Here is a 27,216-nt window from a genome sequence, read left to right on the forward strand (position 1 = left end):
TCCTTTTGTTATTTCAGTCAAACCTGGATGACAGGAGATCTTCTCTCTGACCATATGAGGCTGTAAACTTACAAAGTGCTAAGATATTAGCCCTTGTGGAAACTGGATTATAATAGACCCAAGTAGCCCGGTATTCGGCGTTATGGCAACGGTCGTCTTCAACCCCTACATAGAAACCGCCCCTTTACCTGCATTTAGCTGAGTGGAATGAATCATTAATTTGTGAATGAGGAAGTTCTCGAGTTGCACAAATGTGAATTCTCGTATTCCCGGAAAAATTATAACTAACTGCAGAAAGATCACCGGTTGGAATCGGATGTTTATCACGGGCAGTACTGCTCCACTGATATTACAAATTTATTTGCTTATTTACTATTGAAAAATCGAAATATTTCACTAATATACACTTGTGAATTTCAGGCAACAAGAGCTGCGTAAACACCACCTATGGACCCGCGGGCTGGAAGTAGCGGAGAGGCCGCCATCCCCTCCGCCCTCGGCCCGTTGCTCCCGCCTGTCGTCACTGAACTTGTCCCACAACCAGTTCACATCGGTGCCATGTGGCCTGCCATGCCTGGCACCTGCCCTCGCACGACTGAATATGTCCTACAATGGCTTGCGCAGCATGTCGCACGTCACCAGCTACCCCAATTCTCTCAAGCAGCTCGACCTTAGCCACAATCAGATCACCTGCTGGCCCAGCTTGCCACAGGTAATCCACACCACCAACTTTTATTCATATTAAATAATATTATGATGAAAATTGGATTCTTGCTGAATGACAATAATCCCATAATAACTATAGCTAATACAAATTAATATTATGTATGTACATAAATTATATAAGGTAACTTTTTCTTTTCATATACAAAAAAGAGGTTATAAATATGTCAATTGGTATAGAAAAAAAGAATTCTTAGATTTTAGTAGTGATGTATGATGTATGATGTATGTAGGCATAACTACTAGTGTCGGCCTTTAGTAGACTCAAAAAAATGTTTATTGTAATATCATGGCTGCAAACGTTTTAGCAGCGATCTGCAGAACTACAGATCTCCCTCACTTTCAGGTATATATCTACACCTCTTACCCCCGAAAAGTCCTAAACACTCCATACAGTGCTATAAAATTGCAGCCATGATGGTTTTAGATTATCATATTTTTTATCTCGAACCATTAAATTTTGATGAACACATTTACTGGCTTTTAGAATACATTACAAGTAACAATACAAGCAAAAAAATCTCATTTCCACTAAATCCACTCAAAACTTAACCCGGCCGGCGCCGATGTCACACACCTTGTACAAATCGGCCAAATTCGCAATGCGCATGTGTATAAATCGATGCCACCGCGTCCATATTTATCATACGGGACTGATTTTTTCACGTAAATTTGGCCTGATTTGTCCTTCTCCTGCTACCTATGACATATTTTAAAAGCATTGGTTCTAAATATAAAATAATCACCAAAGTTTCGAACCAATTCGTACGGCCAAGTTTTGCCGGTCGACAGAAATCAGTTTGAACTGCGCGCCGCGACTGCGCAGTATACGACAGACTTTCAACCGAGCGGGCCATTGCGCGGGATTGTATTTATCGCATACAAGTTGAATATTTACCGCAATCGTTGATAAATACTTTTTTTGCTGTCTGGTGTACTTATCACATTAAAACTGGCATGATTAACTATTGAACGTATGATTTTATTTTATCGCGATTTTTAAAATACTTTTTGTACTGTCTACCATGTCCCATTTTAGTGAATGTGAAAATTAATACTGATATCAATAACTATGGTGTGTGAGTTTAATGGTTTCTGTGATTTGGCGTTTCTTAATACTGTAGTTAAACATTTTAAAAACATTTCATAGTTTTATAGTGCGTAAATATGGAGGAAGAAAATGTGCGTACTAATGAGGAATTGGACTCAGATTATGACATGTCGGAAGAGGAATTGGAACAACATGAGACTGATCATGATGTTGACGATACGGACTCTGACAAGCCAATTGAATTTTTGCGGTCATGGAGAACTGGTCCGTATATTCCAATAGTTCACGAATTCAATGATTGTCGATCTGGCGTGACATCGAACGACTTGGACGAATCCTCTCCCGAATGTCTTTTCTTTGAACATTTTTTGAATAAAAATATAATGTCGGAAATAGTGAACCAAACGAATACATTTTTTAACCATTCGTACAGTGCGGGAGACCTCGGACCGAAATCGCGGTCACACAATTGGACAGACACGTCAGTGCCGGAGTTGTATACATTTTTTGCCGTATCAATGCTGATGACTCGAAATAAGCACACGTCGATAGAGGAACATTGGAGTACCGATCCTTACCTGCATGCAGACATTTTTGGGAAAATAATGGCTAGAAATCGATAGCAACTTATTTTACAAATGCTTCATTTTTCTGATCCTAGTGTGACCGCCTCAAATGATAGACTAGCTAAAATTAGATTACTGTTAGAACACACAAGAACAATTTTTAGGGAAACGATGATACCGTATCAGAATCTTTGCATAGATGAGAGCATAATCGTGTTTAAGGGTAGATTAATTTTTAAACAATTCATTCCTTCCAAAAGACATCGATTTGGAATAAAAATGTTTGTGATGTGTGACGTAATGACAGGATATATTATTGACTTTATAATTTATTGTGGGGAAGGGACTGACATACAAGACAATGAAAATCTCGGTATTTCCGGTGCGGTAGTGACAACGCTAATGAAAGACTATATCGGGAAAGGTCACACCTTATGGTGTGATAACTGGTATTCGAGTCCGGCGCTCTTTAAATACCTTCACTCTCACAAAACGAATGCTTGCGGTACAGTGAGAAAAAATCGTAAAGATATGCCAGAGTTCAGCAAACTGAAAAAGGGAGATACCGAGGCTAAGTACAATAGTCCACTTTTGGCTCTGAAATGGCACGATAGGAGGGATGTTCACATGCTATCCACCCTCCACGATGCATCATTTGGACCAACGGGAAAAGTGAACTATAGAACTGGCGAAAACATTGAAAAACCAAAATGTGTTATAGATTATAACAAAAATATGGGTACGGTAGATAAGTTCGACATGATGCTTAGCAACTTGTCGTGTATGAGAAAATCGATCAAGTGGTATAAAAAGGTCGCATTCCACATGATCGACTTATATTTATTAAATGCTTTTTATTTATATAAATTTATTAAATCTGACAAAAAAACATTGGGCGATTTTCAACTCTGTGTAATAAAACAACTAGTGGACAAATATTGTGTGAGAATTTCAAATGCACCCCTGCCTAAGCCGACAGCGTCAACTAGCGATAATCCCGTACGATTATTGCCCAAAAGTGCAATGGGACATTTGCCAGAATACATTTTACCGACACAAAATACCGATAAGCCTAGAAGAAGATGTTTCGTATGCGGGAATTCTAAAAAAAATTCGAAAAAAACAAAACTCTCTCGCTATATGTGCCCAATGTGTGATGTTGCGTTATGTCTGTCACCTTGCTTTAAAATATATCACACATCTAAAGAATTTTAAAATAGGTTTATTATTGTATTTGTTTTTTTTTTTAATATGTGAGTTCGTGTTAATTTATCAATAATATTCAATAAGTGAAGTGTTTGTGTAGTTTAAATATATTAAAAGGGTCCCCTTTATATTTGTTTACGACTCAACCTGAAGACATTAATATGTGATTTATCGATATGCACTTGAAAATTAGTAACGCTCGATTCGTGGGAACGTATGCACAAGTGTCGAAATATTACACACCGCGCAGAGCTCTAACTATTTGCTACAAAATGGCGACTTGCGGTAAGTTCTTTCAAATTTGGATAGCATTCGTTTGTTCGAGTGTTTCTGATATTATAACTGATTTATTACGGTTTTTTAGTGTGTCGAAATTATCTTAATGGCTTTGGGTTCTCGACTGGAGCTGTGACATATTTTTTATTGCTTTTTTTAGTATAGAACAAAGACGATAATGAAATTCATGCGTAGTTATGGTGCATCATACGATTTTCGAGGCAGGTGCCGGGTTAATGGTATGTATACTTCTGCCAATGAGGGCTTTAGGAAAGTACTTCAAAAAATAATATTTACAAATTTTTTTTTTACAATGTAGGTAGACAGCTGGGGTCCTCTGGAAGAGGGAAACTTGGCATGCTACTGCGCGGGCGGATGGGGAGTGCCGCGAAGCCGTGCTCGGTCAGCAGGCGGCGTCAGGAGAGCTGTTCTCGCCGCCCTCTGCTCTGCCCGTAGGCACTTACGTTTAGATGGATTGAGAACGCTTGTAAGACAACAAAAAGCCATTATTTAATATAGATCAATATTATTTGCCACATTACAGAACAACTGGAAAAGGAACCATACCCAAATCCTGAAAAGCCCATTATTATTTTGACACTGGAACCCTTGATTCTGAATCTTGATAAAACTAAACTGGAACCATCAGGTTCCAAAGATTCCATTGTTTTCTTTAATTTTGCAATATTTTTATACTACTATTAAAAATTTTTGATCATCATTCACATATGCTGGAAACATTCCAAATAAAATATTTATATTATTGCACATTCAGACAGTGTTTTATAAAAGTTTTAACTATCTGCCTAATGTGGTTGAACACCTGTAAATTGTGATACCCAGAAATTCTACCTGGTAATAATATAGTATAAACAGATATCTCATTTTTGAGGTTTAAAATATACATACATCCATAATATACCTATAACTATGGTTGGTAACTATGTATGTATATGGATTTTGATGTAATCAAACCCATTGGATTTTTTCTCTCGGTTCGACAGTTCTCTGTTACAATGTCAATAATTCTATGGTAAAAATTCTAAAGCCAGAAATACTGCAATCAATTAATTGCCAATACTCTCGATGGTTCAATCAAATGGTATATGCTTGTGTATAACTAAAGGTAGTAGGTATAAACCAGTATTATAATACCAAATCTTTACTGCACACATTCAGTTATACCTGTTCAATAGAAATTCAAACGCTAATATATGATTGTGAAAAAAATTGCACAAGTATGCAGTTACATTTGTAGCCAGCGTTATATAATATTTAATTGTGTTAGTTGAAAGTATTTTTCTGCTATGATATAGATTCTGGCGGACAATTTACTGACTCGCATTCAACTGACAACAGATGACGATGGCGGTGGACTCATAGACGGATTAGAAAGAGTTTCCGTTGGAGACAAACAATCCAGAGACGGAAATCTCAACAATGATGACGATGATGACTGGGTGAGAGATTATTATTTATCATTGCATTGCAGTACATTTTGAGCACCGCGCTCGCCTCATATAATTTTATCAATTTTCTTATATTACATTAAATCCTAAATTCATTGAATAAGTTACTGCTTTATGTAGTGGTCACATTGCGCATGTGAAAAGGTTACTGTTTTTGTTTCAGAATCTCATCCCTGTCGTCAGAACTCGGCTTCTCTTCCCGAACTTGTCAATGTTGGATGTATCTAATAACATGCTCAAATGTATACCTCTAGCTATACATGAACTCTGTAACCTATCCGTCCTTAATATCAGTGGAAATGCTGGTAAGTCCTACGTTTAATTCAGGAATGCTTTTCTAATGTAACATCGTCCATGTTAAGCCAGATTATGTATTATCAAAATCAACGACAGAAACTGGGTTTTAGCATGATTCTACTCAATGTGATTTGTCAGTTACAATAATTTGACTGCATAGAGACTTTATCTTAAATATAATTTTTAAGTATATATCAGCATCAGTTCGTTTACCTATTGTTTCTAACAGTGTTTTATAGCTATATAAATTTTTCTATATTTATCTTCTAGATATATCTGAACTACCTCCGCAAATGGGTCTCCTCGGTAGGCTCTGGAATCTCAATACTAATGGATGCCCATTACAAGAACCTTTGCGCTCAATGATAGACTCAAAAAAATACAAAACCATGGACATTATTGGTAAGAATATAACCGTATTATGAAGTTGTACACAATGACATTATTAATGGACAACGCACTCAATACAGTAGCTAGCAAGTAAATTCGTGCATATCGATATTCGCACGTGTATAAGTAGACGTCACGCAATTTCCATTATGCGATATCACGCATCGGGAATTTATAGCAATATCACCTTTATTGTAATGGTGTTAGAACAGTGTTTCTAGTGTCAATGTTCATTTGAGCGAACCCGTTCGAACCGAACCATTCGGCAGACCCAACAACAAGTATTGGGAATTTATAGCAATATCACCTTTATTGTAATAGCGTTAGAACAGATTATGCCATTCGGCAGACCCAACAAAGAAGTGAGTGTCATTATTTTTTCCAGATGCTTCGTCCATATTAATGTCATTGGTTGTACATAACTAACTAAATTAAATATTCTTTAATAATTTTCCATTACGTAATAATGTGTTGTTGACACAATAACAATTACTATTAACTTTCCAATGTAAAAAGTACCAATGTTTTTATTCCTTAATTGATAGATAAATAAATAAATAACTAGGTACCTATTCTTCAATACTTAGGTAAGTATGCATATTGTATGTAACTGAAATTAAAATGCATTACTATGACTTATACATATTTGTTGTATTTCTAGGTTATTTAAAATCCGTCTTAGAAGATGCCAAACCGTATGCTCGAATGAAACTCATGGTAGTCGGCATACAAGGAATAGGTAAAACGAGTTTACTTGAACGATTACGACAGGAAAGTGCTCCGGCACATAGAAGACGTCCTCCTGAGGTACAATCTCTATTTTAAAGGTGGTTTTATTTCATGACGTAGTTAGTTTGATGCTACTTGAGATACATGATTATAAATTGAAGACCATTTACTTCTAGCTGCAACCATAAAAAGTGAAAATACATACGCATATTTTTGTTGCATTGCAGGTACAGTAAAACCTCATTAACGGCCCACGTGCTCGTCGTAGATCAAAATTGAGTTTTTATTGTATTTTCAAACCATGATCCTGGACACTCCTTAAACGTTGTAGATAATCTCTTTATATAATTTTGAAGCCTTATTATCCTTTATAGTTATTTTAAACATTTGATGACTGCATAAAGTATTTTTGTTACATAAAATAGTATTCTTTTAAACCTCTCGCTCTAATGTTTTAGAAAATAGTCATATTTCGGTACATAACTGTGCAGTGGTGTTAGGATTTTTTACATTTATTAATTTTTAAACGCATTTATAAAACCATTAGTATAATTTATTACGAGATAATTTTTGTAAAATATTCACGATAAAAAATTATATTGATAATCTCTGTGATCCCAAATTTGACAAGAATTAGGCATTTTATTATTCAAAAAATCGGCAAGATTAACACATTTGAAGATGATTCTAAAGATATTTATTATAAGCTATGTTTTTGACCATTCAAGTGTGATAAACATCTTATGAATAATGATTGCTTTATAATAATTATTGACCTGAGAATAAGGTAGTGTTTTTTTGAAATACGCCATTTCTTTTGTCATTCCCTAGTGGTTAAGCTACAACATACGGCCGTAGCCATAAATTGACAAACTATAATTAAAGTAGGGAGTAAAATTATGTTAACGCGCGTGTTTGAACATGTACCTAACCGAATTATTTTTATTTTTTTTTAAACGGTACATGTTCAAACACGCGCGTCAATATCATTTTACTCCCTACTTCAATTATATATACTTATATTATATATGCAGTCATCAAATGTTTAAAATAACTATAAAGGATAATAAGGCTTCAAAATTATATAAATAGATTATCTACAACGTTTAAGGAGTGTCCAGGATCATGGTTTGAAAATACAATAAAAACTCAATTTTGACCTTCGACGAGCATGTCCCCCCTTAATAAGAACCCTGATGATTGTAAATTCGGCGTAATTCGAAATTTTCGCAAAAAAAAAATCCCTTGAATCCCTAAAACCATTCCTTTAATTCGAATTTCGTAATTCGAAATGATTTCAGAGTCCTAGCATGTAAAAATATTCAATAAATCGTAATAAACTACACTATCATGAGCCAATCATTGAAAATTGTGACAGACTTTTCTTAAAACATTATAAATTACTTATTTTATCAAGGTAATAAAAATAATCCTGACATTTTATGACCCATTGACACACACAGCGGTATGTCATCAGAGGCACAACTACACTCCACTCAAAGGAAAAACAACTCACATGTTTCAGGGCTGTAGGTATTTAATTATTGATTGTTTATTGGGTTTTCACATATTTTTACTAGAAAACCAATGCCAAACAATCGTGATGGAATCGCAAATTGGAAAAATATTAAACATTTCATATTTTTTTATAATTCTAGCTCAACACATGGTGGTAAATACCTACCTACATTACTTGGTAACTTCAATTAATGGAATAATGACACATGGCACAGATTTTAATTTGAAAGAATTGTATCGGAAATTTGGTAGGCAAATCTATGATCGTAAACGAAATTAATGAAATTCTCAAAAAAACAATTTCAAAATTTTAATATTTTTCCCCCATACATTTCATATTTCGTAATTCGATTTTCGGTCCCGTGGAAATCGCATTGATGAGGTTTTACTGTAATTCTAAAAATAAATACATTGGAATTATCAATATATCAAAGTTTAATACATATTATGTAATTATTATAGAACTCAAAAGTTCAAATATTTTGAGGTTGGATGATAACAATCTAATGCAGCTATACTCAACCTGCGGCCCTTTAAGTTTTTATGTGCGGCCTGAAACACATTTATTATCAGGATTGATTCACTATTGTAATTTTTGACGAACAGATATGTATATTATTATTCTGTTTTAGTTTATAATTTTTCAAATCTTAAAAATCTTTTGTAAAAAGGGGGGGGTCAATTCATGATTTTTTTCGTCACACCAGTAGTGATGCGGCCCGCGTTACTTTACATATATATGTATTTGGCCCGAAGAAAAAAAAGGTTGAGTATCATTGATCTAATGTAACTATGCTAAATTCTAATGGATTCAAGCTCTGTACTATTCCATTTAAGTCGTTTTTTGCGACCCGGGTTTCGCCTTTCGGCATCTTCAGGCGCCGTGTACACTCACCAAAGGCAAACACACACTGACAACGAACACCCTTAACTCTACCTTATATAGTAAATCAATACAATAAAGTAGGTAAAAACTCCATTACCTATCTATTTAGCAGCCCAAAGAAAAGAAAACATTTAGCAGCCCAAAGATTGGAGAAAGACACTTCAACGTTTGCTAACCACTTATTAAATGAAAAACACACGTTTGACATTGAAAAGGGTGCAAAACTACTTCACAGTCATACGGGTGATTATAAATTATTCTACCAAGAAATATTAGAAATAAATAGAGCACAGTTGCAGAGCTTACCTATATTGAACGATCAACTTAGCTTTCCTAGTAGCCCTTTGTTATATCCTATATGATGTTTTACATATGAGACTATATTAAAAGACATATTTTGGATATATTAGGGTTTGAAGTCTTCGTTTTGTTAGGAGAAATAGAGTTTCTAAAAAAATACCGTAATATTTGGTTTATATCTACATTATATTGCATGTTCATTTAGTTACTTCACTTTTATATTATCAAGTTCACGACTTTTGCAGCTGTTTTGCATTTAATCTCGAAATCGAAAAATTTGCAGATGCGTTGGTTTTACACTCACGGTGCGATATGTTTGTATGAGGTTATATATGTTTGTATGAGAGTCTATGGATGAGGATTTAGGTATGTCTAGTTGTATAATAAATATATATATTATATTAGATGAGTTATATATTATATTAAGCGAGTTTATATGTATAATTTTGTTTTTGTTAAAAAATAATGTTATAAAAGTAGGTACCTTGTAAGAGTATTATTAAAGACTAATATCTCATTAGTTAACTCGATTAATTATTTTTCTTAGAATTGACGATTTACACCTCTTGAGTGTATTATTTTTATTGTTATAATGAATTTTGACCTATTATTAGGTTTGACGATTTATTATAATAATATGCTGTCCAGTGTATTGTTATTAATAAGATAGGGTTTTTACTAATTAGGTTTTTTACTGACACTTCAGCTATTCATAATTTGTTTATTGTATTTTTTGTTGTAATTTCTGACTAAATAGATAGGTAATGGAGTTTTTACCTACTTTATTGTATTGATTTACTATATAAGGTAGAGTTAAGGGTGTTCGTTGTCAGTGTGTGTTTGCCTTTGGTGAGTGTACACGACGCCTGAAGATGACGAAAGGCGAAACCCGGGTCGCAAAAAACGACTTAAATGGAATAGTACAGAGCTTGAATCCATTAGAATTTAAATTCAAATTCCATCAAGTACCTTCGGTCGAAAGTATTAATATTGTAACTATGCTAGTATTTCCTATAGATAATTGACAATTTTTGTCAACATCGAAAATGTTATCCAGACAACATACATATCATTGCAATATTATGTAAATTGAGGTCTCAAATAGTCATCAATTGTATAATCACTTGTAGAGCATTCTTAAAAATATGTTTAGCATGAAGGGTTATTTAATTTGAGCTAAACATAATTTTAACAGGATTCTGATAGATCTTATGCATCTCTCTAAATCCAACCATATTTCACATTTTTATCATAATAATATAAATCATCAAATCATGCTTTCCATTTATTTTCTCTTGGTGTTATATGGAAATTATATGTTTCTTCTATATCAGGGGTTCACAAAGTGTGTCCCGTGTGACTTTTTGATGTGTCCTGCGAGATTTATGTTAAATCTGTATTATTTATTATTCTTCATATCGAATGTTAAATATCCTCTGGCAAGAATGAATGGTCAGATACTTTGCTATTTGTGTATGCGGATGTGCGAAGTGAGGGGCATTCGGCGCAGCTGCAGCTACAGCCGCTGCCATAGTTGTTGTGTTGTTAGCTGTCAAATTTTACTGTTTCTGTTGAAAAATAATATAACCCCAAATCACCACTGTAAGTCCGATAATGTTGCAATTGCATTCAAGGTCTGTTGCAGTTACGGATGCGCAGCTGCCATTGTTGTGTGTTAGCTGTCAAATTTTACCGGTTCTGTTGGAAAATATAACCCCAAAACTAAAATAGATAAAAGGCATCGAACACAGGAGGTAAAGAGAAAATTTTAAGAAAAATGGAGTCTACTATATTTTGTAATCGAACAAAATAACATTGTTTTATGTCTTATTTGCAAACAAAATATATCTGTTATGAAAAAGTATAACTGAAAAAGACACTATGATAGAAACCACGTCAGTTATAATAGTGTAATTGGAGATAATCGAGCAAAAATATTTGAGGCTTTAACAATCATTAAATGCTCAAAAATCAGTGTTCAAAAAAATAAAAAAAGTATCAGTTTTCAATGAAATAATTGTTTATTTTTTTTTAAACTGAAATTGAATTTTTTACAAAAGAAAGGGCGGCCCGCCGAATATTTTTGATTTCAAAATTGTCCCTTTGGCGAAAAAGTTTGTGAACCCCTGTTCTAAATTATATTTACTGTACATACCTACCCGTATATTGATTTTCTGACTAGGTTCATTTCAGCAGTTAGCAAAAGATTGATTAACTTACTGTTAAACTATTCTATATATATTATGTACATATTATATCCAATCACAGTCGTTTAATTGATTTTCTCTTACTGATTGATAATAATAATTATATATGTATTGCTATTCTGCTGGAAGGAAGTATATTTATTCATTCGGGTTGAAGATGACTAACCGCATGCAATGTATTTTTTAATGTAGCATTGGGCAAAACGCATGGGAAATAAAAACGTTAACACAAAAACGTCCCGCGGAACAAACATGTCGACTGTCGGCGTGGACATAGGAGATTGGGTGTACGATAGACATCCAGTGAGAAGCAGTCGATCCACTCACGGACCCGTCATTTTTAGGACGTGGGACTTTGGCGGCCAAAAAGAGTGAGTGTGCTTCCTTGGAACGGTTTTAATATTATTATAACACTGGGTACTCTGAATTATAAGGAATAACTTACCATAGCTCAAAATCGCAATAATATTTATTATACAAAAACTTTAAATATGTGCTCTCACTGATTATTCTGATTTATAATTATCTCGGTTTGGAAAATGTCCTTTTTTAAAATGATAATTATTCAATAGTTATACAGTCGAACTTGGTTATTACGATCACGGAAATAGCAAGATCTGAGGAAACATTCGTTGACATTTTAGTTTATGATTTTCTCCATACATTTATTCACTTTTATAACGAGCTACTTCTCGGTATACCGAGCAAAACTGTTAATGTGTCGATCGTTTAAAAACAACATTTTCGACCCTAAGCAATAAAATCCGACCGGGCAGTTAACTAGACCGATACCGCCGGGATCAGATTACGTTTATGACACTAGTTAAGTGTTTAAGTACCTAATTGGTGTTTTCGTCGACAACATTGAAAAATATCCACGCATATGGTTGAAATTGCATGTAAAAAATCCAAGCTTTGTGAAGTCAGTTTGAACCTACCAGAGCCGGCGGCTCAGCACTTCATTACAATAAACAACTAATTTTGTAGTTTATGAATGCCATGCTTGTTTCGGAGATTTTTACGATGGTTTTCAGATTTTTTATGTTCTATGCTTAACTCATTTAGTGCTGACAACACGACTGGCGCGTTTACATTAGTTGGCCATAAGATATAATTAGTAATTATCTGGTCAGCAGTGAATGTTTTAAATAGAACATGGCGTGAAAAATGTTATATAACGATATAACGAGTAATGCTTATAACGAGCAAAGCTTATAACGAGCAAATTCAGTCGGTCCCATCTTTCTTGTAATAACCAAGTTCGACTGTATTAACATTACATAATATCGTCAGTATACTGGCAGAAAACGTTAAGTCAAAATTTAGCTGTTTTGACCTAATAATGCAACTTGATAGATTTTAACACGCTCTATCGTCTGGAAAAACAAGCTCATTCATATTCCATTTATTGTTTTCGTAATATAAAGATGTCAATACGAATTAAGTTAATTATGTTCGCATTTCTTACTGGAAAATAACTATAAGTACACTTAAAGTTTTATGACCGTAGAGATTTAATATTTCTATAGCTGCACAAAAACGTCAACGTGACTTATATCTTTTTGGCTGTACACATTTATGCCACTGCTCGGCTATTTGTACCAACTTAACTGAATTGCGTACGTCATGCGCGCATTCTACTCATCGATTGACAGTTGATTTTATATGCATCAGGCAGTTTTGAGCGCAAATAAGATTTTATTTTGGGAAATATTGACAGCAATGCACCCTTAGATACGGAGGCTTCGAATTGCTGAAGGTAGAGCGCGTGTCATTCGTAATTATGTATTTCTAGGAAGAAATAAAGATTTTTTGGCCATGTGTCGTAGTACCTAACATTATACCTCCAGAACTACATCCGTGGTGTGAAAATTTGCCTACTTCAACTTCATTGGATAGGACGTCATTACCTGAGCCATCGGAATTTGATTCTGATGTGGAAGAGGAATAACTCTTATGTAATTTATCTCAATTTGTGTAAAATTAAATGTGGGTAACATAATTAACTATTACGTATATGTTTTTTTTTATAAAATAGATCATAGGTAGGTAGGTACTTAACTCTTGTTTCAATATTTTTGGAAACAAATTAATAAACAAAATACTATGTAATTTCCATTTTTATTTTTATCCTCTCCTCTAAATACACGTAATTGACATAATTAATTAGGTATTGATTGTATGAAAAAAATTATAAAGACTATTTTAATTTGAAATTAAAATACCAATGATACACAAAAAAGTCATCAAAGTAGATATTTTTTCATAATAATGTCAAACAGAAGTACCTCTATTTCTGTGTAAATTTCTAATTTATATAAAATTGCAAGTAAAAAAATCCATTTCTATAATGATTAGGAGTCCTGTATATTACTAGCCAACTACCTATAACATTTAACCTATTGCCACTCCATTGACTCCAAAAGTGTACTGGTAGAAAACGATAAGTCACCATTTTATTTACAAATTCAAAAAATCAACAATAATTATTACAAAAAATACTTGCTTATACTTGAATTGAATTCTTACATGATTAATGCATTTCATAGAGTGGTTTGTTTAATGAATAATGATTTAGGTGAAAAAATAGAGAGCTCCAAACTTCTTGATTTTAGAAAAAGTCGATTTTCTCAAAACAAGGATTTTTGACTTATAGCTTTCTGCCAGTATACCGACGATATAACAGATACATTATTTAGTTTTCAGCACTGCCCTCTCCCTGAGTTACACATCGTTAGAACGCTAGAAATTCAAAATTATAGAGTAACCATTGGCTGGGACCATTCTTCTTATTTGTAGTTTTAAGTGACATTCTGTAAAAATGTGATGCATATTTGTGTCGGAAACTCGCTTATGTTATGGGTCTCATATTCGTATCCCGCATATGACAAATTCACATGTTGTTTTTCAGTATATGCTTGAAACCAGAGCATGAACCCAATAAGTTGAGCAAGTATCTGTCATCCATTTCTCGTAAAAAAAAAACATAATTAAAAAACCTCTTCGGGAGCCGACTAGGATCCGCATTAAATTTTAGGAACAATGAGAAAATAAAATATTAAACTTTTAACTGCAATTCCAGGTATTATTCTACTCATCAATACTTCTTGTCTCGGCGATCCTTGTACATAGTGGTCTGGCGAGTGCCGGATGGATTGGCGGGTCTGGCTGGTCTCCAACATTGGTTGGTCAGTATTCAGGCTCGAGCTCCAAACTCTCCCGCCATCATCGTCGGGACTCACTATGATGTCATAAATGAGGTAAGAGATTTAATATAGATAGATAATACTGTTTTCCATACTATTGAATGTGTACTTATACATAAATATTTAAAGATTATAAGTACTAACTGCTAATAACATTTCAATTTACAGGCATCAGGTGAACCGTCTCCCGAACAATTGCAGAGAATTATCAGAGAGCGCTTCATATCAGTTGCTGACCCGGAAAAGCGAGGATTGCCCAGAGTTCTGGACAGCGTGGAAGTCAGTTGCGCCACCAGACATAACATTCGACTTTTGTCCAACCTGATCTATGATACCGTGTTCAGTTTAAGACAACCTGGTAAAGATTCTGAATATATTAATTGAGTTAGCATTTACTTGGTAGAATTCCATTTTACAAGAAATGAAAATATAATTAATATTAAATTCTGCAGGTTTTAAAAAAGGGTTTGTCGATAGCTATTTCGGTTGTAACACCATTATCAAGACTATTCAGATAGGCCGTTTGCCTTTGCTTAAATACTATACATATAGATAGAGACAGAATACATTTTCTTATTCGTTCAAAAAATATTATGACTTTGTATACTTATAATTAATTGTAATAAGTATTAATAATATATTTTTTAATATTTTATTATAATTATATACAATATAAATAAATATATATATTTTATTTAAGCAAAGGCGGTCTATCTGAATAGTCTTGATAATGGTGTTACAACCGAACTAGCTATCGAAAAACCCTTTTTTAAAACCTGTAGATTTTAATATTAATTATATTTTCATTTCTTGAAAGATTCTGAAACTATAATTTCTATAACAAATAGATACAAATACAATATTCTCAAAAACATCTTTAAAAATATCAGTTCTATTACTTGCAGATTTGCATACATCTGCGTTAATTTGCCAATCAATCATTCACTTGTAAAGTACTTGTGTGGAAAAACATTTTCATTGCATACCATTTTTTCAATGAGCAGGAAGTAAAGAACTTCTTCTTGAGCAGAGAGTTCCGGCCTCTTATCTCGCATTGGAAGATGCAGTCGGTGTTTTGGCAGCCGATCGACGCACCAAAGGCTTAGATCCTGTTCTTACACATGAACAGTTCAAACAGCAGGTCAGACATATCTTTTCTTATTACAGAATATATTGTCTCTAATATACATACATGAATTATTACCATTTATAAATCATGTATCGACATCACATATTATATATTTGCAGGTAACACAATACATGCAACAGAAATTTCATCGCACCTTCAGAGACCAGGCCGAATTGCACCAAGCTACTATGTTTCTTCATGACAATGGTAAATAAGTACTTACATATTTTCAATTTAGCTCTAATCTCAAATCTATTACATTTATAAGCTTTACGTCATGTCATGTCATGTCATTTTGGAACCAAATTCAATGCATAAACAACTCTGTCAAGCTCCATTGTATGGCTTAAGGGTAAGCTCTACAGAATTGCCCTTGAGAATTGAAAATATGATTTTTTTATATGTGGTCCGGAATTGTTGGTCTACTAGCAATATACAAAGGTCGCCGACAATGCTTGTGTCAAATGTAAATGGTCTCTAAATTAAATTTAAATCATAAACACGGTCGACGTGAAGACAGAATGGGGTGACCAAAAAATAATATCTTCTAATATAGGTAGGTACGTAAATGTTACTAAATTCAATTAGTTAATCAACTGTTTGGGAGAAAGTATTGCAACCAATATGATGGTGACATTTTCAATTATGTGGTTGCCACAATATAAACTTAATAATATATTAATAACTTTTAAACCTGAAATTGTCCGAGAATTAAACATACGAAGGATGTTGAAATGCATATCTACCTACATTTTTATTTCATGTGCTATCCAAAAAACATTAATAATGAATAGTATTTATTTTTAATGTGTAGGACCTACATATTAAAAATAATAGGTACTTATCGGACTGGCAGGCAAAAAATAACGTCAGGGTTGTCGAAGACGTAATTATTTTGTATTTTTTAAGTTTTATTTATAATATTTATATTATTTAAGTTTTGTCCATCTAATATCCACTGCGGTTCACGTAGTGGCATGTACCTGTTTTTTGGGGTCAACTAATTCAAAAAGAAAACACCCATAATAGAATTTTTCCAGTTTTGGTTGCATTATATTCCAACTCATTTCCGATTTTATTAATGGAAATTTCTCGGTGTACATAGTAAATAAACCTACGAATAAAAAAAGACAGGAAGGAACACATTGGTTCATCGCAGTAAAAACTGGCAACCAAATTCGCCATTTTCGAGAAAGCGACGATTTTGCGTAAACAAATATCACGTGGTCTGCACGTGTGCGGTAAACTTCGTATGTGTTTGTAATTTTGTGTATTTTATGTTTGTGTATCATGCATTGTCGGCCATATTTTCCGGCCTTTCTGATTGCCGTGATTTTTTATTCGTAGAAACAAACAGCATTTTCTATTAGTTATATAAAGTCAACTTTGAGCTTTGAGCCGTGCTCACTCATGAATGTAATTCTTCATTTAAGTAAGTCTATATAAATTTTGATGTTATCTTGCAGAGAAAACAGTTATCTGACCTTTTCACTATATTATATACATGCAAATATAATGTTTTCAAATAATTGATATGGATTATAAATAATATATTCCATCGTATTATTTTCTCGAAATCATAAAGATACTATAATAGTAATTGAGTATCAACCTATGTTCAATTTGAATTGGGTTATAATAATAATATACCCGTAGATATATCAATAATATGTTTGCTACGATATCCACCCAAGTTATCAGTATGTACTTGCACAGGTTTGATTAAAAACTATGATAAAATTAACATTTTACAAATATTATATTATTTTGACAGCCCTGTTTTCTGATCAGCGGACACGTGCAGGTGTTTATCAAATAATAATGTAAGATTGTCCACAATAATAATAATGTAGAAGGTGGACAATAGTAATAATAATGTTTTTTTTAATAAAATCTCCGATGATTAGTGATTTTTGCCAAAAGATCGATTTAAATTAACGTGCGTGCGTACGCCGAGGTCCATTTCATACTAAATTATATTTGAATACCGGGTTCTTCAGCCCCCCCTTAAAAACTATATAATATAGATCTTTACAAGAATTGGATGACAATTTTCTGAATCAAAAACGTTAAAAATATTTAAGGTAATTTAATATATTGTATAATAATATGAAGTGTACAACCAAAGACCATCAATATTTTAGAAAATACTGTGATAAACTCATAAAGTAGAGAAGACAGGTGCATTAAAGGTCTGGCCACACTGTGCAGTACTGAACGGAATTTAGCCACAGCATCTTTCCCACTTCTACCGATACCGGCCACACATGCGGATTTGTGAAATCACCACTGATCAAACTTCAGCCCTGTTTTTGATTTCGAATGTATATGAGCATCTAACATGACAACCAAAAAACAAAATCGCGAAAGTCCCATGAGTAATTGCGAAACCAGTTCAACCCTACTCATAAAATAACACATCTGGCGGAGTCTTGCACAACGGCAAAAATGCAACTTCTCTGCTGTCATGCTAAAGAGCAGTAGCTTTATATATTAGACGTTCCATCTCAAAGAAGTGTTATATATGTTGCCGGACGTAACGGAAATGCAACAATATTCTATTTCCACAATTCCACACAAAGTGAACCCCCTAATATTTCCTACATTTTCTTATTTCTGCAGGTGTCCTCCTTCACTATGATGATGCTACTTTGAAAGACTTATATTTCCTCGATCCTCAATGGCTTTGTGACATGTTGGCGCACGTTGTCACTGTGAGGGAAATCAACCCATTTGCAAGATCAGGTATCTTCAAAAATAATTCATCAACAATAAAAATTAGTTCATACTCCAACAGGTTAACTGTAATTCTATTTTCTCATTGTAGGGGTGATGCGACTAGAGGACATGCAGTTACTTTTCAAATCGTCAAGGGCGGGTGACAGTCGAGACTATGTGGTCTCTCTGCTGAACAAGTTTGAGGTGGCGCTCAGTTGGGACGGCCGATCTCTTCTTTTGCCGCCGCTGCTGCCGAGTGCAGAACCCTCTTTAGATTCACCTAATAATTGTGTTAAGGTCACTTCATCAAAATTATTTTATAACTTACTGTTGTATTCATTACCATTACATAATAATATCCGGCTAACCCCCTCTATTGATCGTGAAGGATATGTTTTGGACATGGTTGCAATAAGCGAAATTTCGTGATCAATGGAGGATTTAAAAAAATAAAAACAATTTAAAAAATGAAATCACTTTATTAATAAAATTAAATAAAATAAATGTCATGGATAAAACAAAACAACTTACTTACAATAACTTTGCAAGAAACTGAAAAAGTAAAAAGTAATTTTCTTCTGCGTTACAAAAAAGAATCTACTTTACCTGCACTTATAACTTAATTATTTGTGAGCGAGTGAGAAAGATCGTAAGAGTGTGATTTTACTAATTATGACGATTCCTGTCATGTGACACATGCCAAAATAGGTGCAGGACAAAAAAATGTTATTAAAAATCGATTGTGATAAAATGAATTCGCACTCGCTGATCACTCGCTTGTTTATAAAAAGTATTTCATTTAATTTTATTCTCATGCTGCCATCGATATACCGTCTTTGTTAACCAGTTGCTTGCAGCACCTATGTTTTCTAATGTTTTTAAAATATTGGAATTGATGTTTTGCAGTTATTTGCACCGATTAGTATCCACATTACTGACGCAGGCACCAATAAATAATTGAAGTTCCTAATTTATCTGCGTGAACTTCATACACATCTGATACTATTGTCATTTCAATGTACATATATTTAATTTTATAATTCAAGAATTGTAATTTTCCATCAAGATCAGTTTTAGAGACCTGGATTTCACCTTTCACTAAAACATATTTTTTCTTTAAAGTATCATTAGTCAGTAGAATTAATTTTGTTTATTTAATATTTCAGATTCCGATGAAAACACGGGGATGGTCCGCGAGAGGTCATAAGAAGATTGCTGTTTCTCCTTTATCAATTCTGAATCAAAAAGCCGACGGCTTGGCACCATCAGGTACATTAAAAACTGCCATTTTTAATTAAACAACTCATTCATTGACATAACGACAGTTCATCAATGATAAAAACAGGAAATACTATGACACAAAATCACACCTGCCATATTGAAATTTGATAGTAAATATACTACCAAAACCAGGAGATTTAACTTCTTCACCGTGAAGCATTTAATTACTATTTAATTACCACATTTAAATAACATGCTAATTATATCGAATGGTCAACTAATGAGGACACAAACGGTGTACTGTCAGCGCTGAAAGGATTAAGAATCTTCGGTCCCATTATTTAGCAGTCCCAGCATATATTTTGAGTTCTTTGGTTGACCAATTTGGTAACTACACCACTGTATCAAACCAATAAAATCTATCTGTCTTTAAATATTACTCTTCAGAAATATTCATATTGATTTTATGTCTTGTGCTCATTCCGCTACCTTCAATAATTGTAGGTACGATAGTTGCTACAAGTGTGCCATGTGGGCCGGAGATGTCAGCATGTTCAGCGTTTGGTCGGGCGCGCCCACAGCACACCCTCCGTCGCCTCCTGATCTCCTCGTATTCTCCGTGCGGCTTCTGGCCACGCCTCATCACCCGATTGCTGGCCGATGATACGATTCCGGACATCGTCGACTCCTTTTATCCACTACCTAGTGAAGTGAGTACCTGAACTAATTTATACCTACACAAAACCTTCATGCCGAATAGTTGCACCATGGGATTAACAGGCAGTGATGACCAACCAAAGAAAACAAGAGGCTACAGAAAAAAACAAATAATTGTATCTCTATTTTGTCTTCTAATAAATTGTTACATGTTATCAATAATAATTTTTCTACCATTATGAATTTTTATTTGATTTGTAGTTTGAAAGAGACAGTGCAGTTATGAGAATTTCAAGCCAAGGTTCGGAATGGTGGCCTTGGCAGTCGGGAGTTCGACTTCTCCGAGCGGGCATACTTCTGCTGACCGTCAGAGAAGTGCCACCAGAACAATCCATCTACCGCACCACCAAGTAATACAATACCAAATTATATTATGCATTATTATAATCAATCTCAACCAAATAAATAAATACCTACATATTATACATATTTACATATCAATGGCAAAGACTACCTATTGCACAGATATAATTGAAAATTATTACAATACACACATGTATTGTGAATCACACCAAGTAATGTCCAGCAATTCGTTCAGGTTTATTCGAGAAAACAGAATATGTTCAGTTTATTTTTCATACAGATTTCCAAATCTCTCTTATTTCTACGGATCGGGGTACTAGTGGTTATCATACATAATATCGTCATTGTTCTGGCAGAAGACACTAATTCGAAAAAATTACATATTGAGTTAGTTATACCAAAATGTTCCTTATTTCAAACTTTACCGTCTTGAAACCTTCTTAATAAATAAACAGTCTTTATTTTAAAGTCATCCTTATGACGATTACTTAATAAACTCACTTGATAGACGATTTCAAATATTTTAAAAGCTTTAAAGTCAAATTACTCAAAACTAGTATTCTCCAGTTAGTGTGTTCTGCCAGAACAGAGACGATATATTAGTAAAGATTATCAGACCAATAATTTCATACATACTGATTATGTGTGTCATTAGGTTCTTACATCGTAATTTTAATACTGACGGATAGAAAAATAACTCAATTTCCACTATTTGGTGCAATTACATTATGTTTCACAACTTCTCGTAGGTATATGTTTACATTAGTTTTTAACAAGTCAAAGCAAATGTTTAATAAACAACTAGTACTGTGTTTTCGCGTATGTAAAAATGACTGTGTAGATTACTTATTTATCTATATGTAGTCAATAGGAACTTATATTGATTATGATTTTGAATATTCCTATTTCACTTCTGAAACTTTTGTTTTCTATTCATTTGGTGATCATTGAATCTTATGTAATTTGTACACATGTTAAGCTATTGACATTTCAGATTTCGATTAAAACAAGAAGGAGTGTGGTGCGATTTGGATACAATTAGTTCGTCCATTTTAGAAATACACCTACCTGCTGATGAAATGATTATCAAAAAGCCAATAACAGATGAACAAGGGGACACCATTGGATATCAAGTATGTTTATATTCTCCGACGGGTAGTTATAGTCCGTCTTAATGCACTATGTAATATTGTAAATTATGGGAATATTTAGCAAACAATAAACATAATATTCCCATTTGAAAACATATTTGTCCAATATTGAAAAAACTATATTTTCGAAAGAAAATTATCCAATTCTATTCCTTGTGTAAATTGTAATGAATTTTTCTTAATTTTCAGAATATCACAATAAACCCTTCTACTGAAGCGTTGGCTAAGCTCTTGGTAGTGGTAGTAGACCATATTGATATTCTTTTGGAAGATTGGTATCCCACTCTCGGTAAGTTACACCAGGTATTTTTTAATTGTTCTTATTTCATCACGTCAATGGCACTTTAGAATCTTATTGCAGCAACACCGTCCTCTTTAGACACTGAAAACTGGTATTAAAAAATTCGAATTTTAAACCAGATACATATTTTATTTGCAGCCAGCTAACTCCCCCTTTACAATTCAAACAGTAATTGCTATATACATAATATTTACAAATTGCTATTATATAATTAAGAATCGTAATCCTGGACTGTGGAATTAGAGGAAATGATGATTAAAAAAACATTTCATTAAATTAAAAATTATTATTGACATATTTTAACATAACATGGGCAGGATCTTAACTTAGTATGGTCAAATATGGACCGAACGCCGAAGTTTTGTAAAGATTTTCATTTTAAACATTTTTTATTTTAGGTACAAGGTTTGTGCACACGTCCGAGGGTCGTTTCTTAGTGACTAGGCTCATTCCGTGCCCTCGCTGTCTTTCTGAAGCAGACTCTTCTGCGTCAAATGGAATGGCAGGAGCGTATCCAAAAGCTAACGGCCAAATCGGTGACCATATTAGAGATATACAATCCCACTTCGATGAGGTAATTGTAATTTTACTATAGCATAAAGAGATTAAACTTTAACTTGGAATCTCATGACCTTTCTAGTATTACAATAATGCAGCATTTTTAGTGTTGTTGAATTGGTAGCCATGAAAAATAAAATTCTGTAAGTTGCCATATTAAAATATGTTCCATATTATAGTCAATGTTTGTAGTTATTAAGGCTATACCTCAGTTGAGGCCCGGTCTAAAAAGATCGTGGCTAGGTGATGCGCGGATTGTTGGTAGCGGGTGCAAATGACCCATGCCGAATGAAATATAATTTGTCATATAAATCCAACATGCTTCCATTTAATGTTCTTTTTATTGTTCTATTAGTAACAATAATAATATATTCATTGACATGTTTTCTTTTTCAATTAAATGGGTAACGTTTTTAGTCATCTTTACACGATTTAAGAATTAATACCCCCGTCGCCATCACGAAACAAATTGACGTGTTCCCAGCTCGGCGTTCTCTCTCCGAATGCCAGCGACTCCAAAATTTCGTCGCGCCTATAGTTGAAAATTATTTGCCGTTTCACTGATGTATCGTCTTAATGAAATAATACCATCCATTCATAATAAATTAAAGTTTCAGAACTTTTGTGGCTATAATGTAATTTAATAAATGAATCTAAAATTATATTTAAATGCATGCGGTTGTTGACAGATGGAGGGGATAATAATGTGAAAATAGCTACAAATGAATCTGCATTGCGTAATAACTTGAAACTAATTTAATCATTAGTCTTAATAGTCTAATTTTCAACTTATTTTCATATACTTAGATCGTCTTAAGCAAGTTTTCTTTAAATTAGACAGATTTATAGAATGTGAGATTATTAGTAGTGTAGCCACTATACTCACAAACTTTCCAGTATATGCAGAGTTTTTGTTAGTTTATTCGGACTGTAGGAGTATATGCAGTGTTTGAAAAATACAAACGGTTGTTACAAATGCAATAGTAAAATGCTAGAGATTGTACCAGATTTATCATGCAGTTACAATGGTGAATAAGATAGAGATTGAATAAATTGGTCTATTACTTTTGCAAATGGAAATTTAACATTGTGGTCGTCGGACATTAACAAAAATCGATATGTGGTTTTTTGCAGGCCTTCAAACGAGCTCCGCGGGAAGAGCATTGTGAGGCAGTGATAAACGTAATGCGGCCTAGAGCCTCACAAGAGTCTTGTGCATCCGATGGTGATAGTGGAGTAGGGCCTGATTCCACAGGTAAATAAATATGTCTTTTGCACATGCAGTTATAAATGAATACATTTTCAACTATATTTTCTTTATGCATTCGTAGTTTTATATAGTTTCTTTTTATATATGTGGGAACTATGTAGTTACAATGTCAGTTGCCTATGTACATTTTTATTCCGTGGTATTCGCAATAAACCGCATGTATTAAAGAATGCAAATAGAATATTTGCTATAATTAACATGTGATTAAAAATGCGAATGGTGAAATAGAATAACCTTAAACATATTGTAATTATTTGAAAACTATAATTTGTTATTTATCAAATATCATAGTAATATCGACCAGTAGTGAAGGTGAATGTGATTGGAATGAGAGGTGAAGTGAATTTACAGATAGTATTGGTTAGTTTTTAAGAATCAATAAAAACCTACCTAAACCATACTATAATAGTTTTCATATGCTATGGTTGAATATATATTTATATTGTTTTTCAATTTGTGTATTAGTCAGAGTATGGACCGAATAGGTTAAGCAATGGTTGAATTATGAATACATATTATTACACATGATGTTAGTTGGTTTTTTTTAAATTAATTAAACCCTGCCCCAACCAAACCATAATAGATAAAATATATTATTCTATCTACAAAATATCCGAAATGATTATGATTTAATGAGATAGTCGATTATTTTTTGACTATTATCTATAATGGCTTGGTTTTGCAGGGTTTAATTGAATTTTAAAAACTAACCAGCACCATCTGTAAATTGTAGTCTTAGTTCAATAAAACAAATATGTATAGTTGATAAAGTTTAGTGTGCACTATTAAGTAGAATCTTAACAGCCTACCTCCACCCTTTGCCACTGATATCGACTAATGGATGTTCTCAACTTTGCGATTAATTTCCTATTTTGAGCTAACAAAAGGAGCTGAGTTTGACAGCCAATAAAAAATAACCTCACGTTTAAGGTAGAAAAGAACAAAATTCAATAAATGATAAGAATATAAAAACTGACATTGCCTACATGAAAAATGGCTTTCCACTGACAAAAAACAATGTTTTATTATTTGATTATAAATATTGTCACTTTTTAAATCTCGTGATATTAATTTTGCATTAAATAAAATTGTTAAATTCATTAGTATGTTCATATTTACTTACTTATAGCTTCAACTGAGGGTAATACTATCAATAAAATTACACTGTTAAGTTGGTTGATGTTTTTCACCAGGTTCCTCGAGAATGCCTTCAATGGAAGGCGTGGTAGGACCAAATATGATCATATTACCGCTTGCCACTCATGCGTGGACAGTGGAGGAATGCATCTTGCAAGCGGGCGCATCTGCCTGCGTCGATTGCCCCATCCACAGAGAAGTTAAACTCGTCAATTTGGCACCAGACGTTGTAAGTCAAATTTATTAATCTCAACATATTGTTAATTTCAAATAGTTTCCAAATAACTTGAAGTTGTCTTTCAATCAGACAGAGCAACCGTGCTTATTTGGTGACTAATTTTATTATATTCCAATCAGATACAGGTTCTTTGTGGTGTTGCAGTAAGAGTTAGTAGATCAACTACTTATAATGAAAAAGATGTGATGAAAATGAATTGTGTCATTTTTAGATGTTCTTGGATCTTGGTGCTCATCGGATAGCTGCGAGTGCAGACGTGACGCGCGGAAGTCTGGCGGGCCGGGGGGCTTTCGGTTTGGTCTTCCGGGGTGAGTGGAGAGGCCGAGGACCTGTCGCTCTGAAGGTTCTACAACCCGTTGCACCTGGACCGCGCGCTCCTAACAGTGCTATCGCCGCTTACAAGGTATACTCTTTTAATTTGTAATAATAGATTGTATAGTTAAAGAAAACGTTGTTGATAATCGCCATAACTGTCAAACAGATTATTAAATTATCTAATGCACACTAATTACACAGGTAAATTTAACTAGGTATCAGTTTTTTTTTTAATTTGACAACCATCATCAGCATCATTAGCTCGAAGACTTTAGCTGCCTGCTGAGTAGATTTTTTAACAATTTTTTTCCCAAGAAATGGTTATTAGCCATCTGCTTAAACTATTTGGTCCATATTCTTGATCCGAATGCTCGAATAAGAATTTATTAGTCATGGCATTTGAACCTGCGATTGACAGCATCAAAAGTGAAGTTCTGCCACCACTAAACTGCAGGCATCAGGCTTTGAATAGTTTTATAGAAATTGTGATAAAATGTTTACTAATGCAGTGCACACTTATAAAATTATTACAATTATGAACTAAGTAAAATGTAATGATGTGATTGCAATCATCACAATCTAATTGAATGTGTACATCCAAATGTAAGTTAAGTACATTTACAAAATGATTAATAGGCAGCTGCTGCAAGGTGGGACAGAGACCCGGCTCAAGCAGCGTGCCGCGCCTACTTATCTGCCAGAGCTGAAATGGGGGTCCTTCTGCCTCTCAGCCACCCTAATGTTGCACCTCTTCTGGCAGCCTGCACTTCACCGTTGGCCCTAGTGCTAGCTCTGGCTCCAATGGTATGTAACTTGCGTTTATTTCTTCCCATAATTTCATAAAGAAGTGTGGTGTAGGGTAAGCGATCCCAAATGTGTTTTAGATTCATACTGATACACTAAATAAGGACCTGAAAATCATTATAATCTCCCGAATACATCAAGTTAATAATGATGAGTCGGTACACAGATATTTTATATCCAATTTTTACCGAAGTTATGTTATAATCAAACAATTTCTACTGTAGATGGAAGGAGTCTTAGACCTCTTACGCATTATCGACTGGTCTCCTGCAACCATGGTTGATACAACCACGTGTGTAAATGGTGGTTTCCTTTCTTATGCTTCGTGGTTGCTGTCAACCTTGTTGTCATCAACTGGTTGACAGTGTGTAAGGGGCCTTGTATCATTCCGTATTAAGAATTTTGAAGGTAGTTTGATTCTCGAATATACGATTGTATATGTGGTTGTATTTGTAATGAGTTTATTATATTCTTATTGGCTTACCCAAAAACAAAATGGCGACCCGTGTTCTAGTTTGAAGTCTGTTGCT

At 33.8% G+C, this 27,216-nt stretch overlaps 1 protein-coding gene across 1 annotated transcript in view; it reads left to right on the plus strand.

Annotated features, from left to right (window-relative positions):
* Positions 1-27,216, plus strand: part of Lrrk (Leucine-rich repeat kinase) — a 100,220-nt gene that overhangs the window by 50,425 nt on the left and 22,579 nt on the right. The window contains exons 17-39 of the mRNA XM_085946759.1: positions 421-712; positions 4,142-4,309; positions 5,139-5,282; positions 5,455-5,596; positions 5,859-5,990; positions 6,640-6,785; positions 11,811-11,989; positions 14,701-14,878; positions 14,993-15,182; positions 15,829-15,965; positions 16,073-16,160; positions 18,576-18,698; positions 18,781-18,968; positions 19,838-19,940; positions 20,397-20,602; positions 20,811-20,959; positions 21,907-22,045; positions 22,253-22,352; positions 22,763-22,938; positions 24,057-24,177; positions 25,386-25,558; positions 25,779-25,970; positions 26,519-26,686. Coding sequence (XP_085802885.1) covers positions 421-712; positions 4,142-4,309; positions 5,139-5,282; positions 5,455-5,596; positions 5,859-5,990; positions 6,640-6,785; positions 11,811-11,989; positions 14,701-14,878; positions 14,993-15,182; positions 15,829-15,965; positions 16,073-16,160; positions 18,576-18,698; positions 18,781-18,968; positions 19,838-19,940; positions 20,397-20,602; positions 20,811-20,959; positions 21,907-22,045; positions 22,253-22,352; positions 22,763-22,938; positions 24,057-24,177; positions 25,386-25,558; positions 25,779-25,970; positions 26,519-26,686 — 3,634 coding nt within the window. The remainder of the gene's footprint in view (positions 1-420; positions 713-4,141; positions 4,310-5,138; positions 5,283-5,454; positions 5,597-5,858; positions 5,991-6,639; positions 6,786-11,810; positions 11,990-14,700; positions 14,879-14,992; positions 15,183-15,828; positions 15,966-16,072; positions 16,161-18,575; positions 18,699-18,780; positions 18,969-19,837; positions 19,941-20,396; positions 20,603-20,810; positions 20,960-21,906; positions 22,046-22,252; positions 22,353-22,762; positions 22,939-24,056; positions 24,178-25,385; positions 25,559-25,778; positions 25,971-26,518; positions 26,687-27,216) is intronic.

This window comes from Rhyacophila brunnea, unplaced genomic scaffold (genome assembly GCF_057557595.1).
Source record: "Rhyacophila brunnea isolate RB1 unplaced genomic scaffold, BYU_Rbru_1.0 scaffold_2, whole genome shotgun sequence".
NCBI classification, from domain to species: domain Eukaryota; kingdom Metazoa; phylum Arthropoda; class Insecta; order Trichoptera; family Rhyacophilidae; genus Rhyacophila; species Rhyacophila brunnea.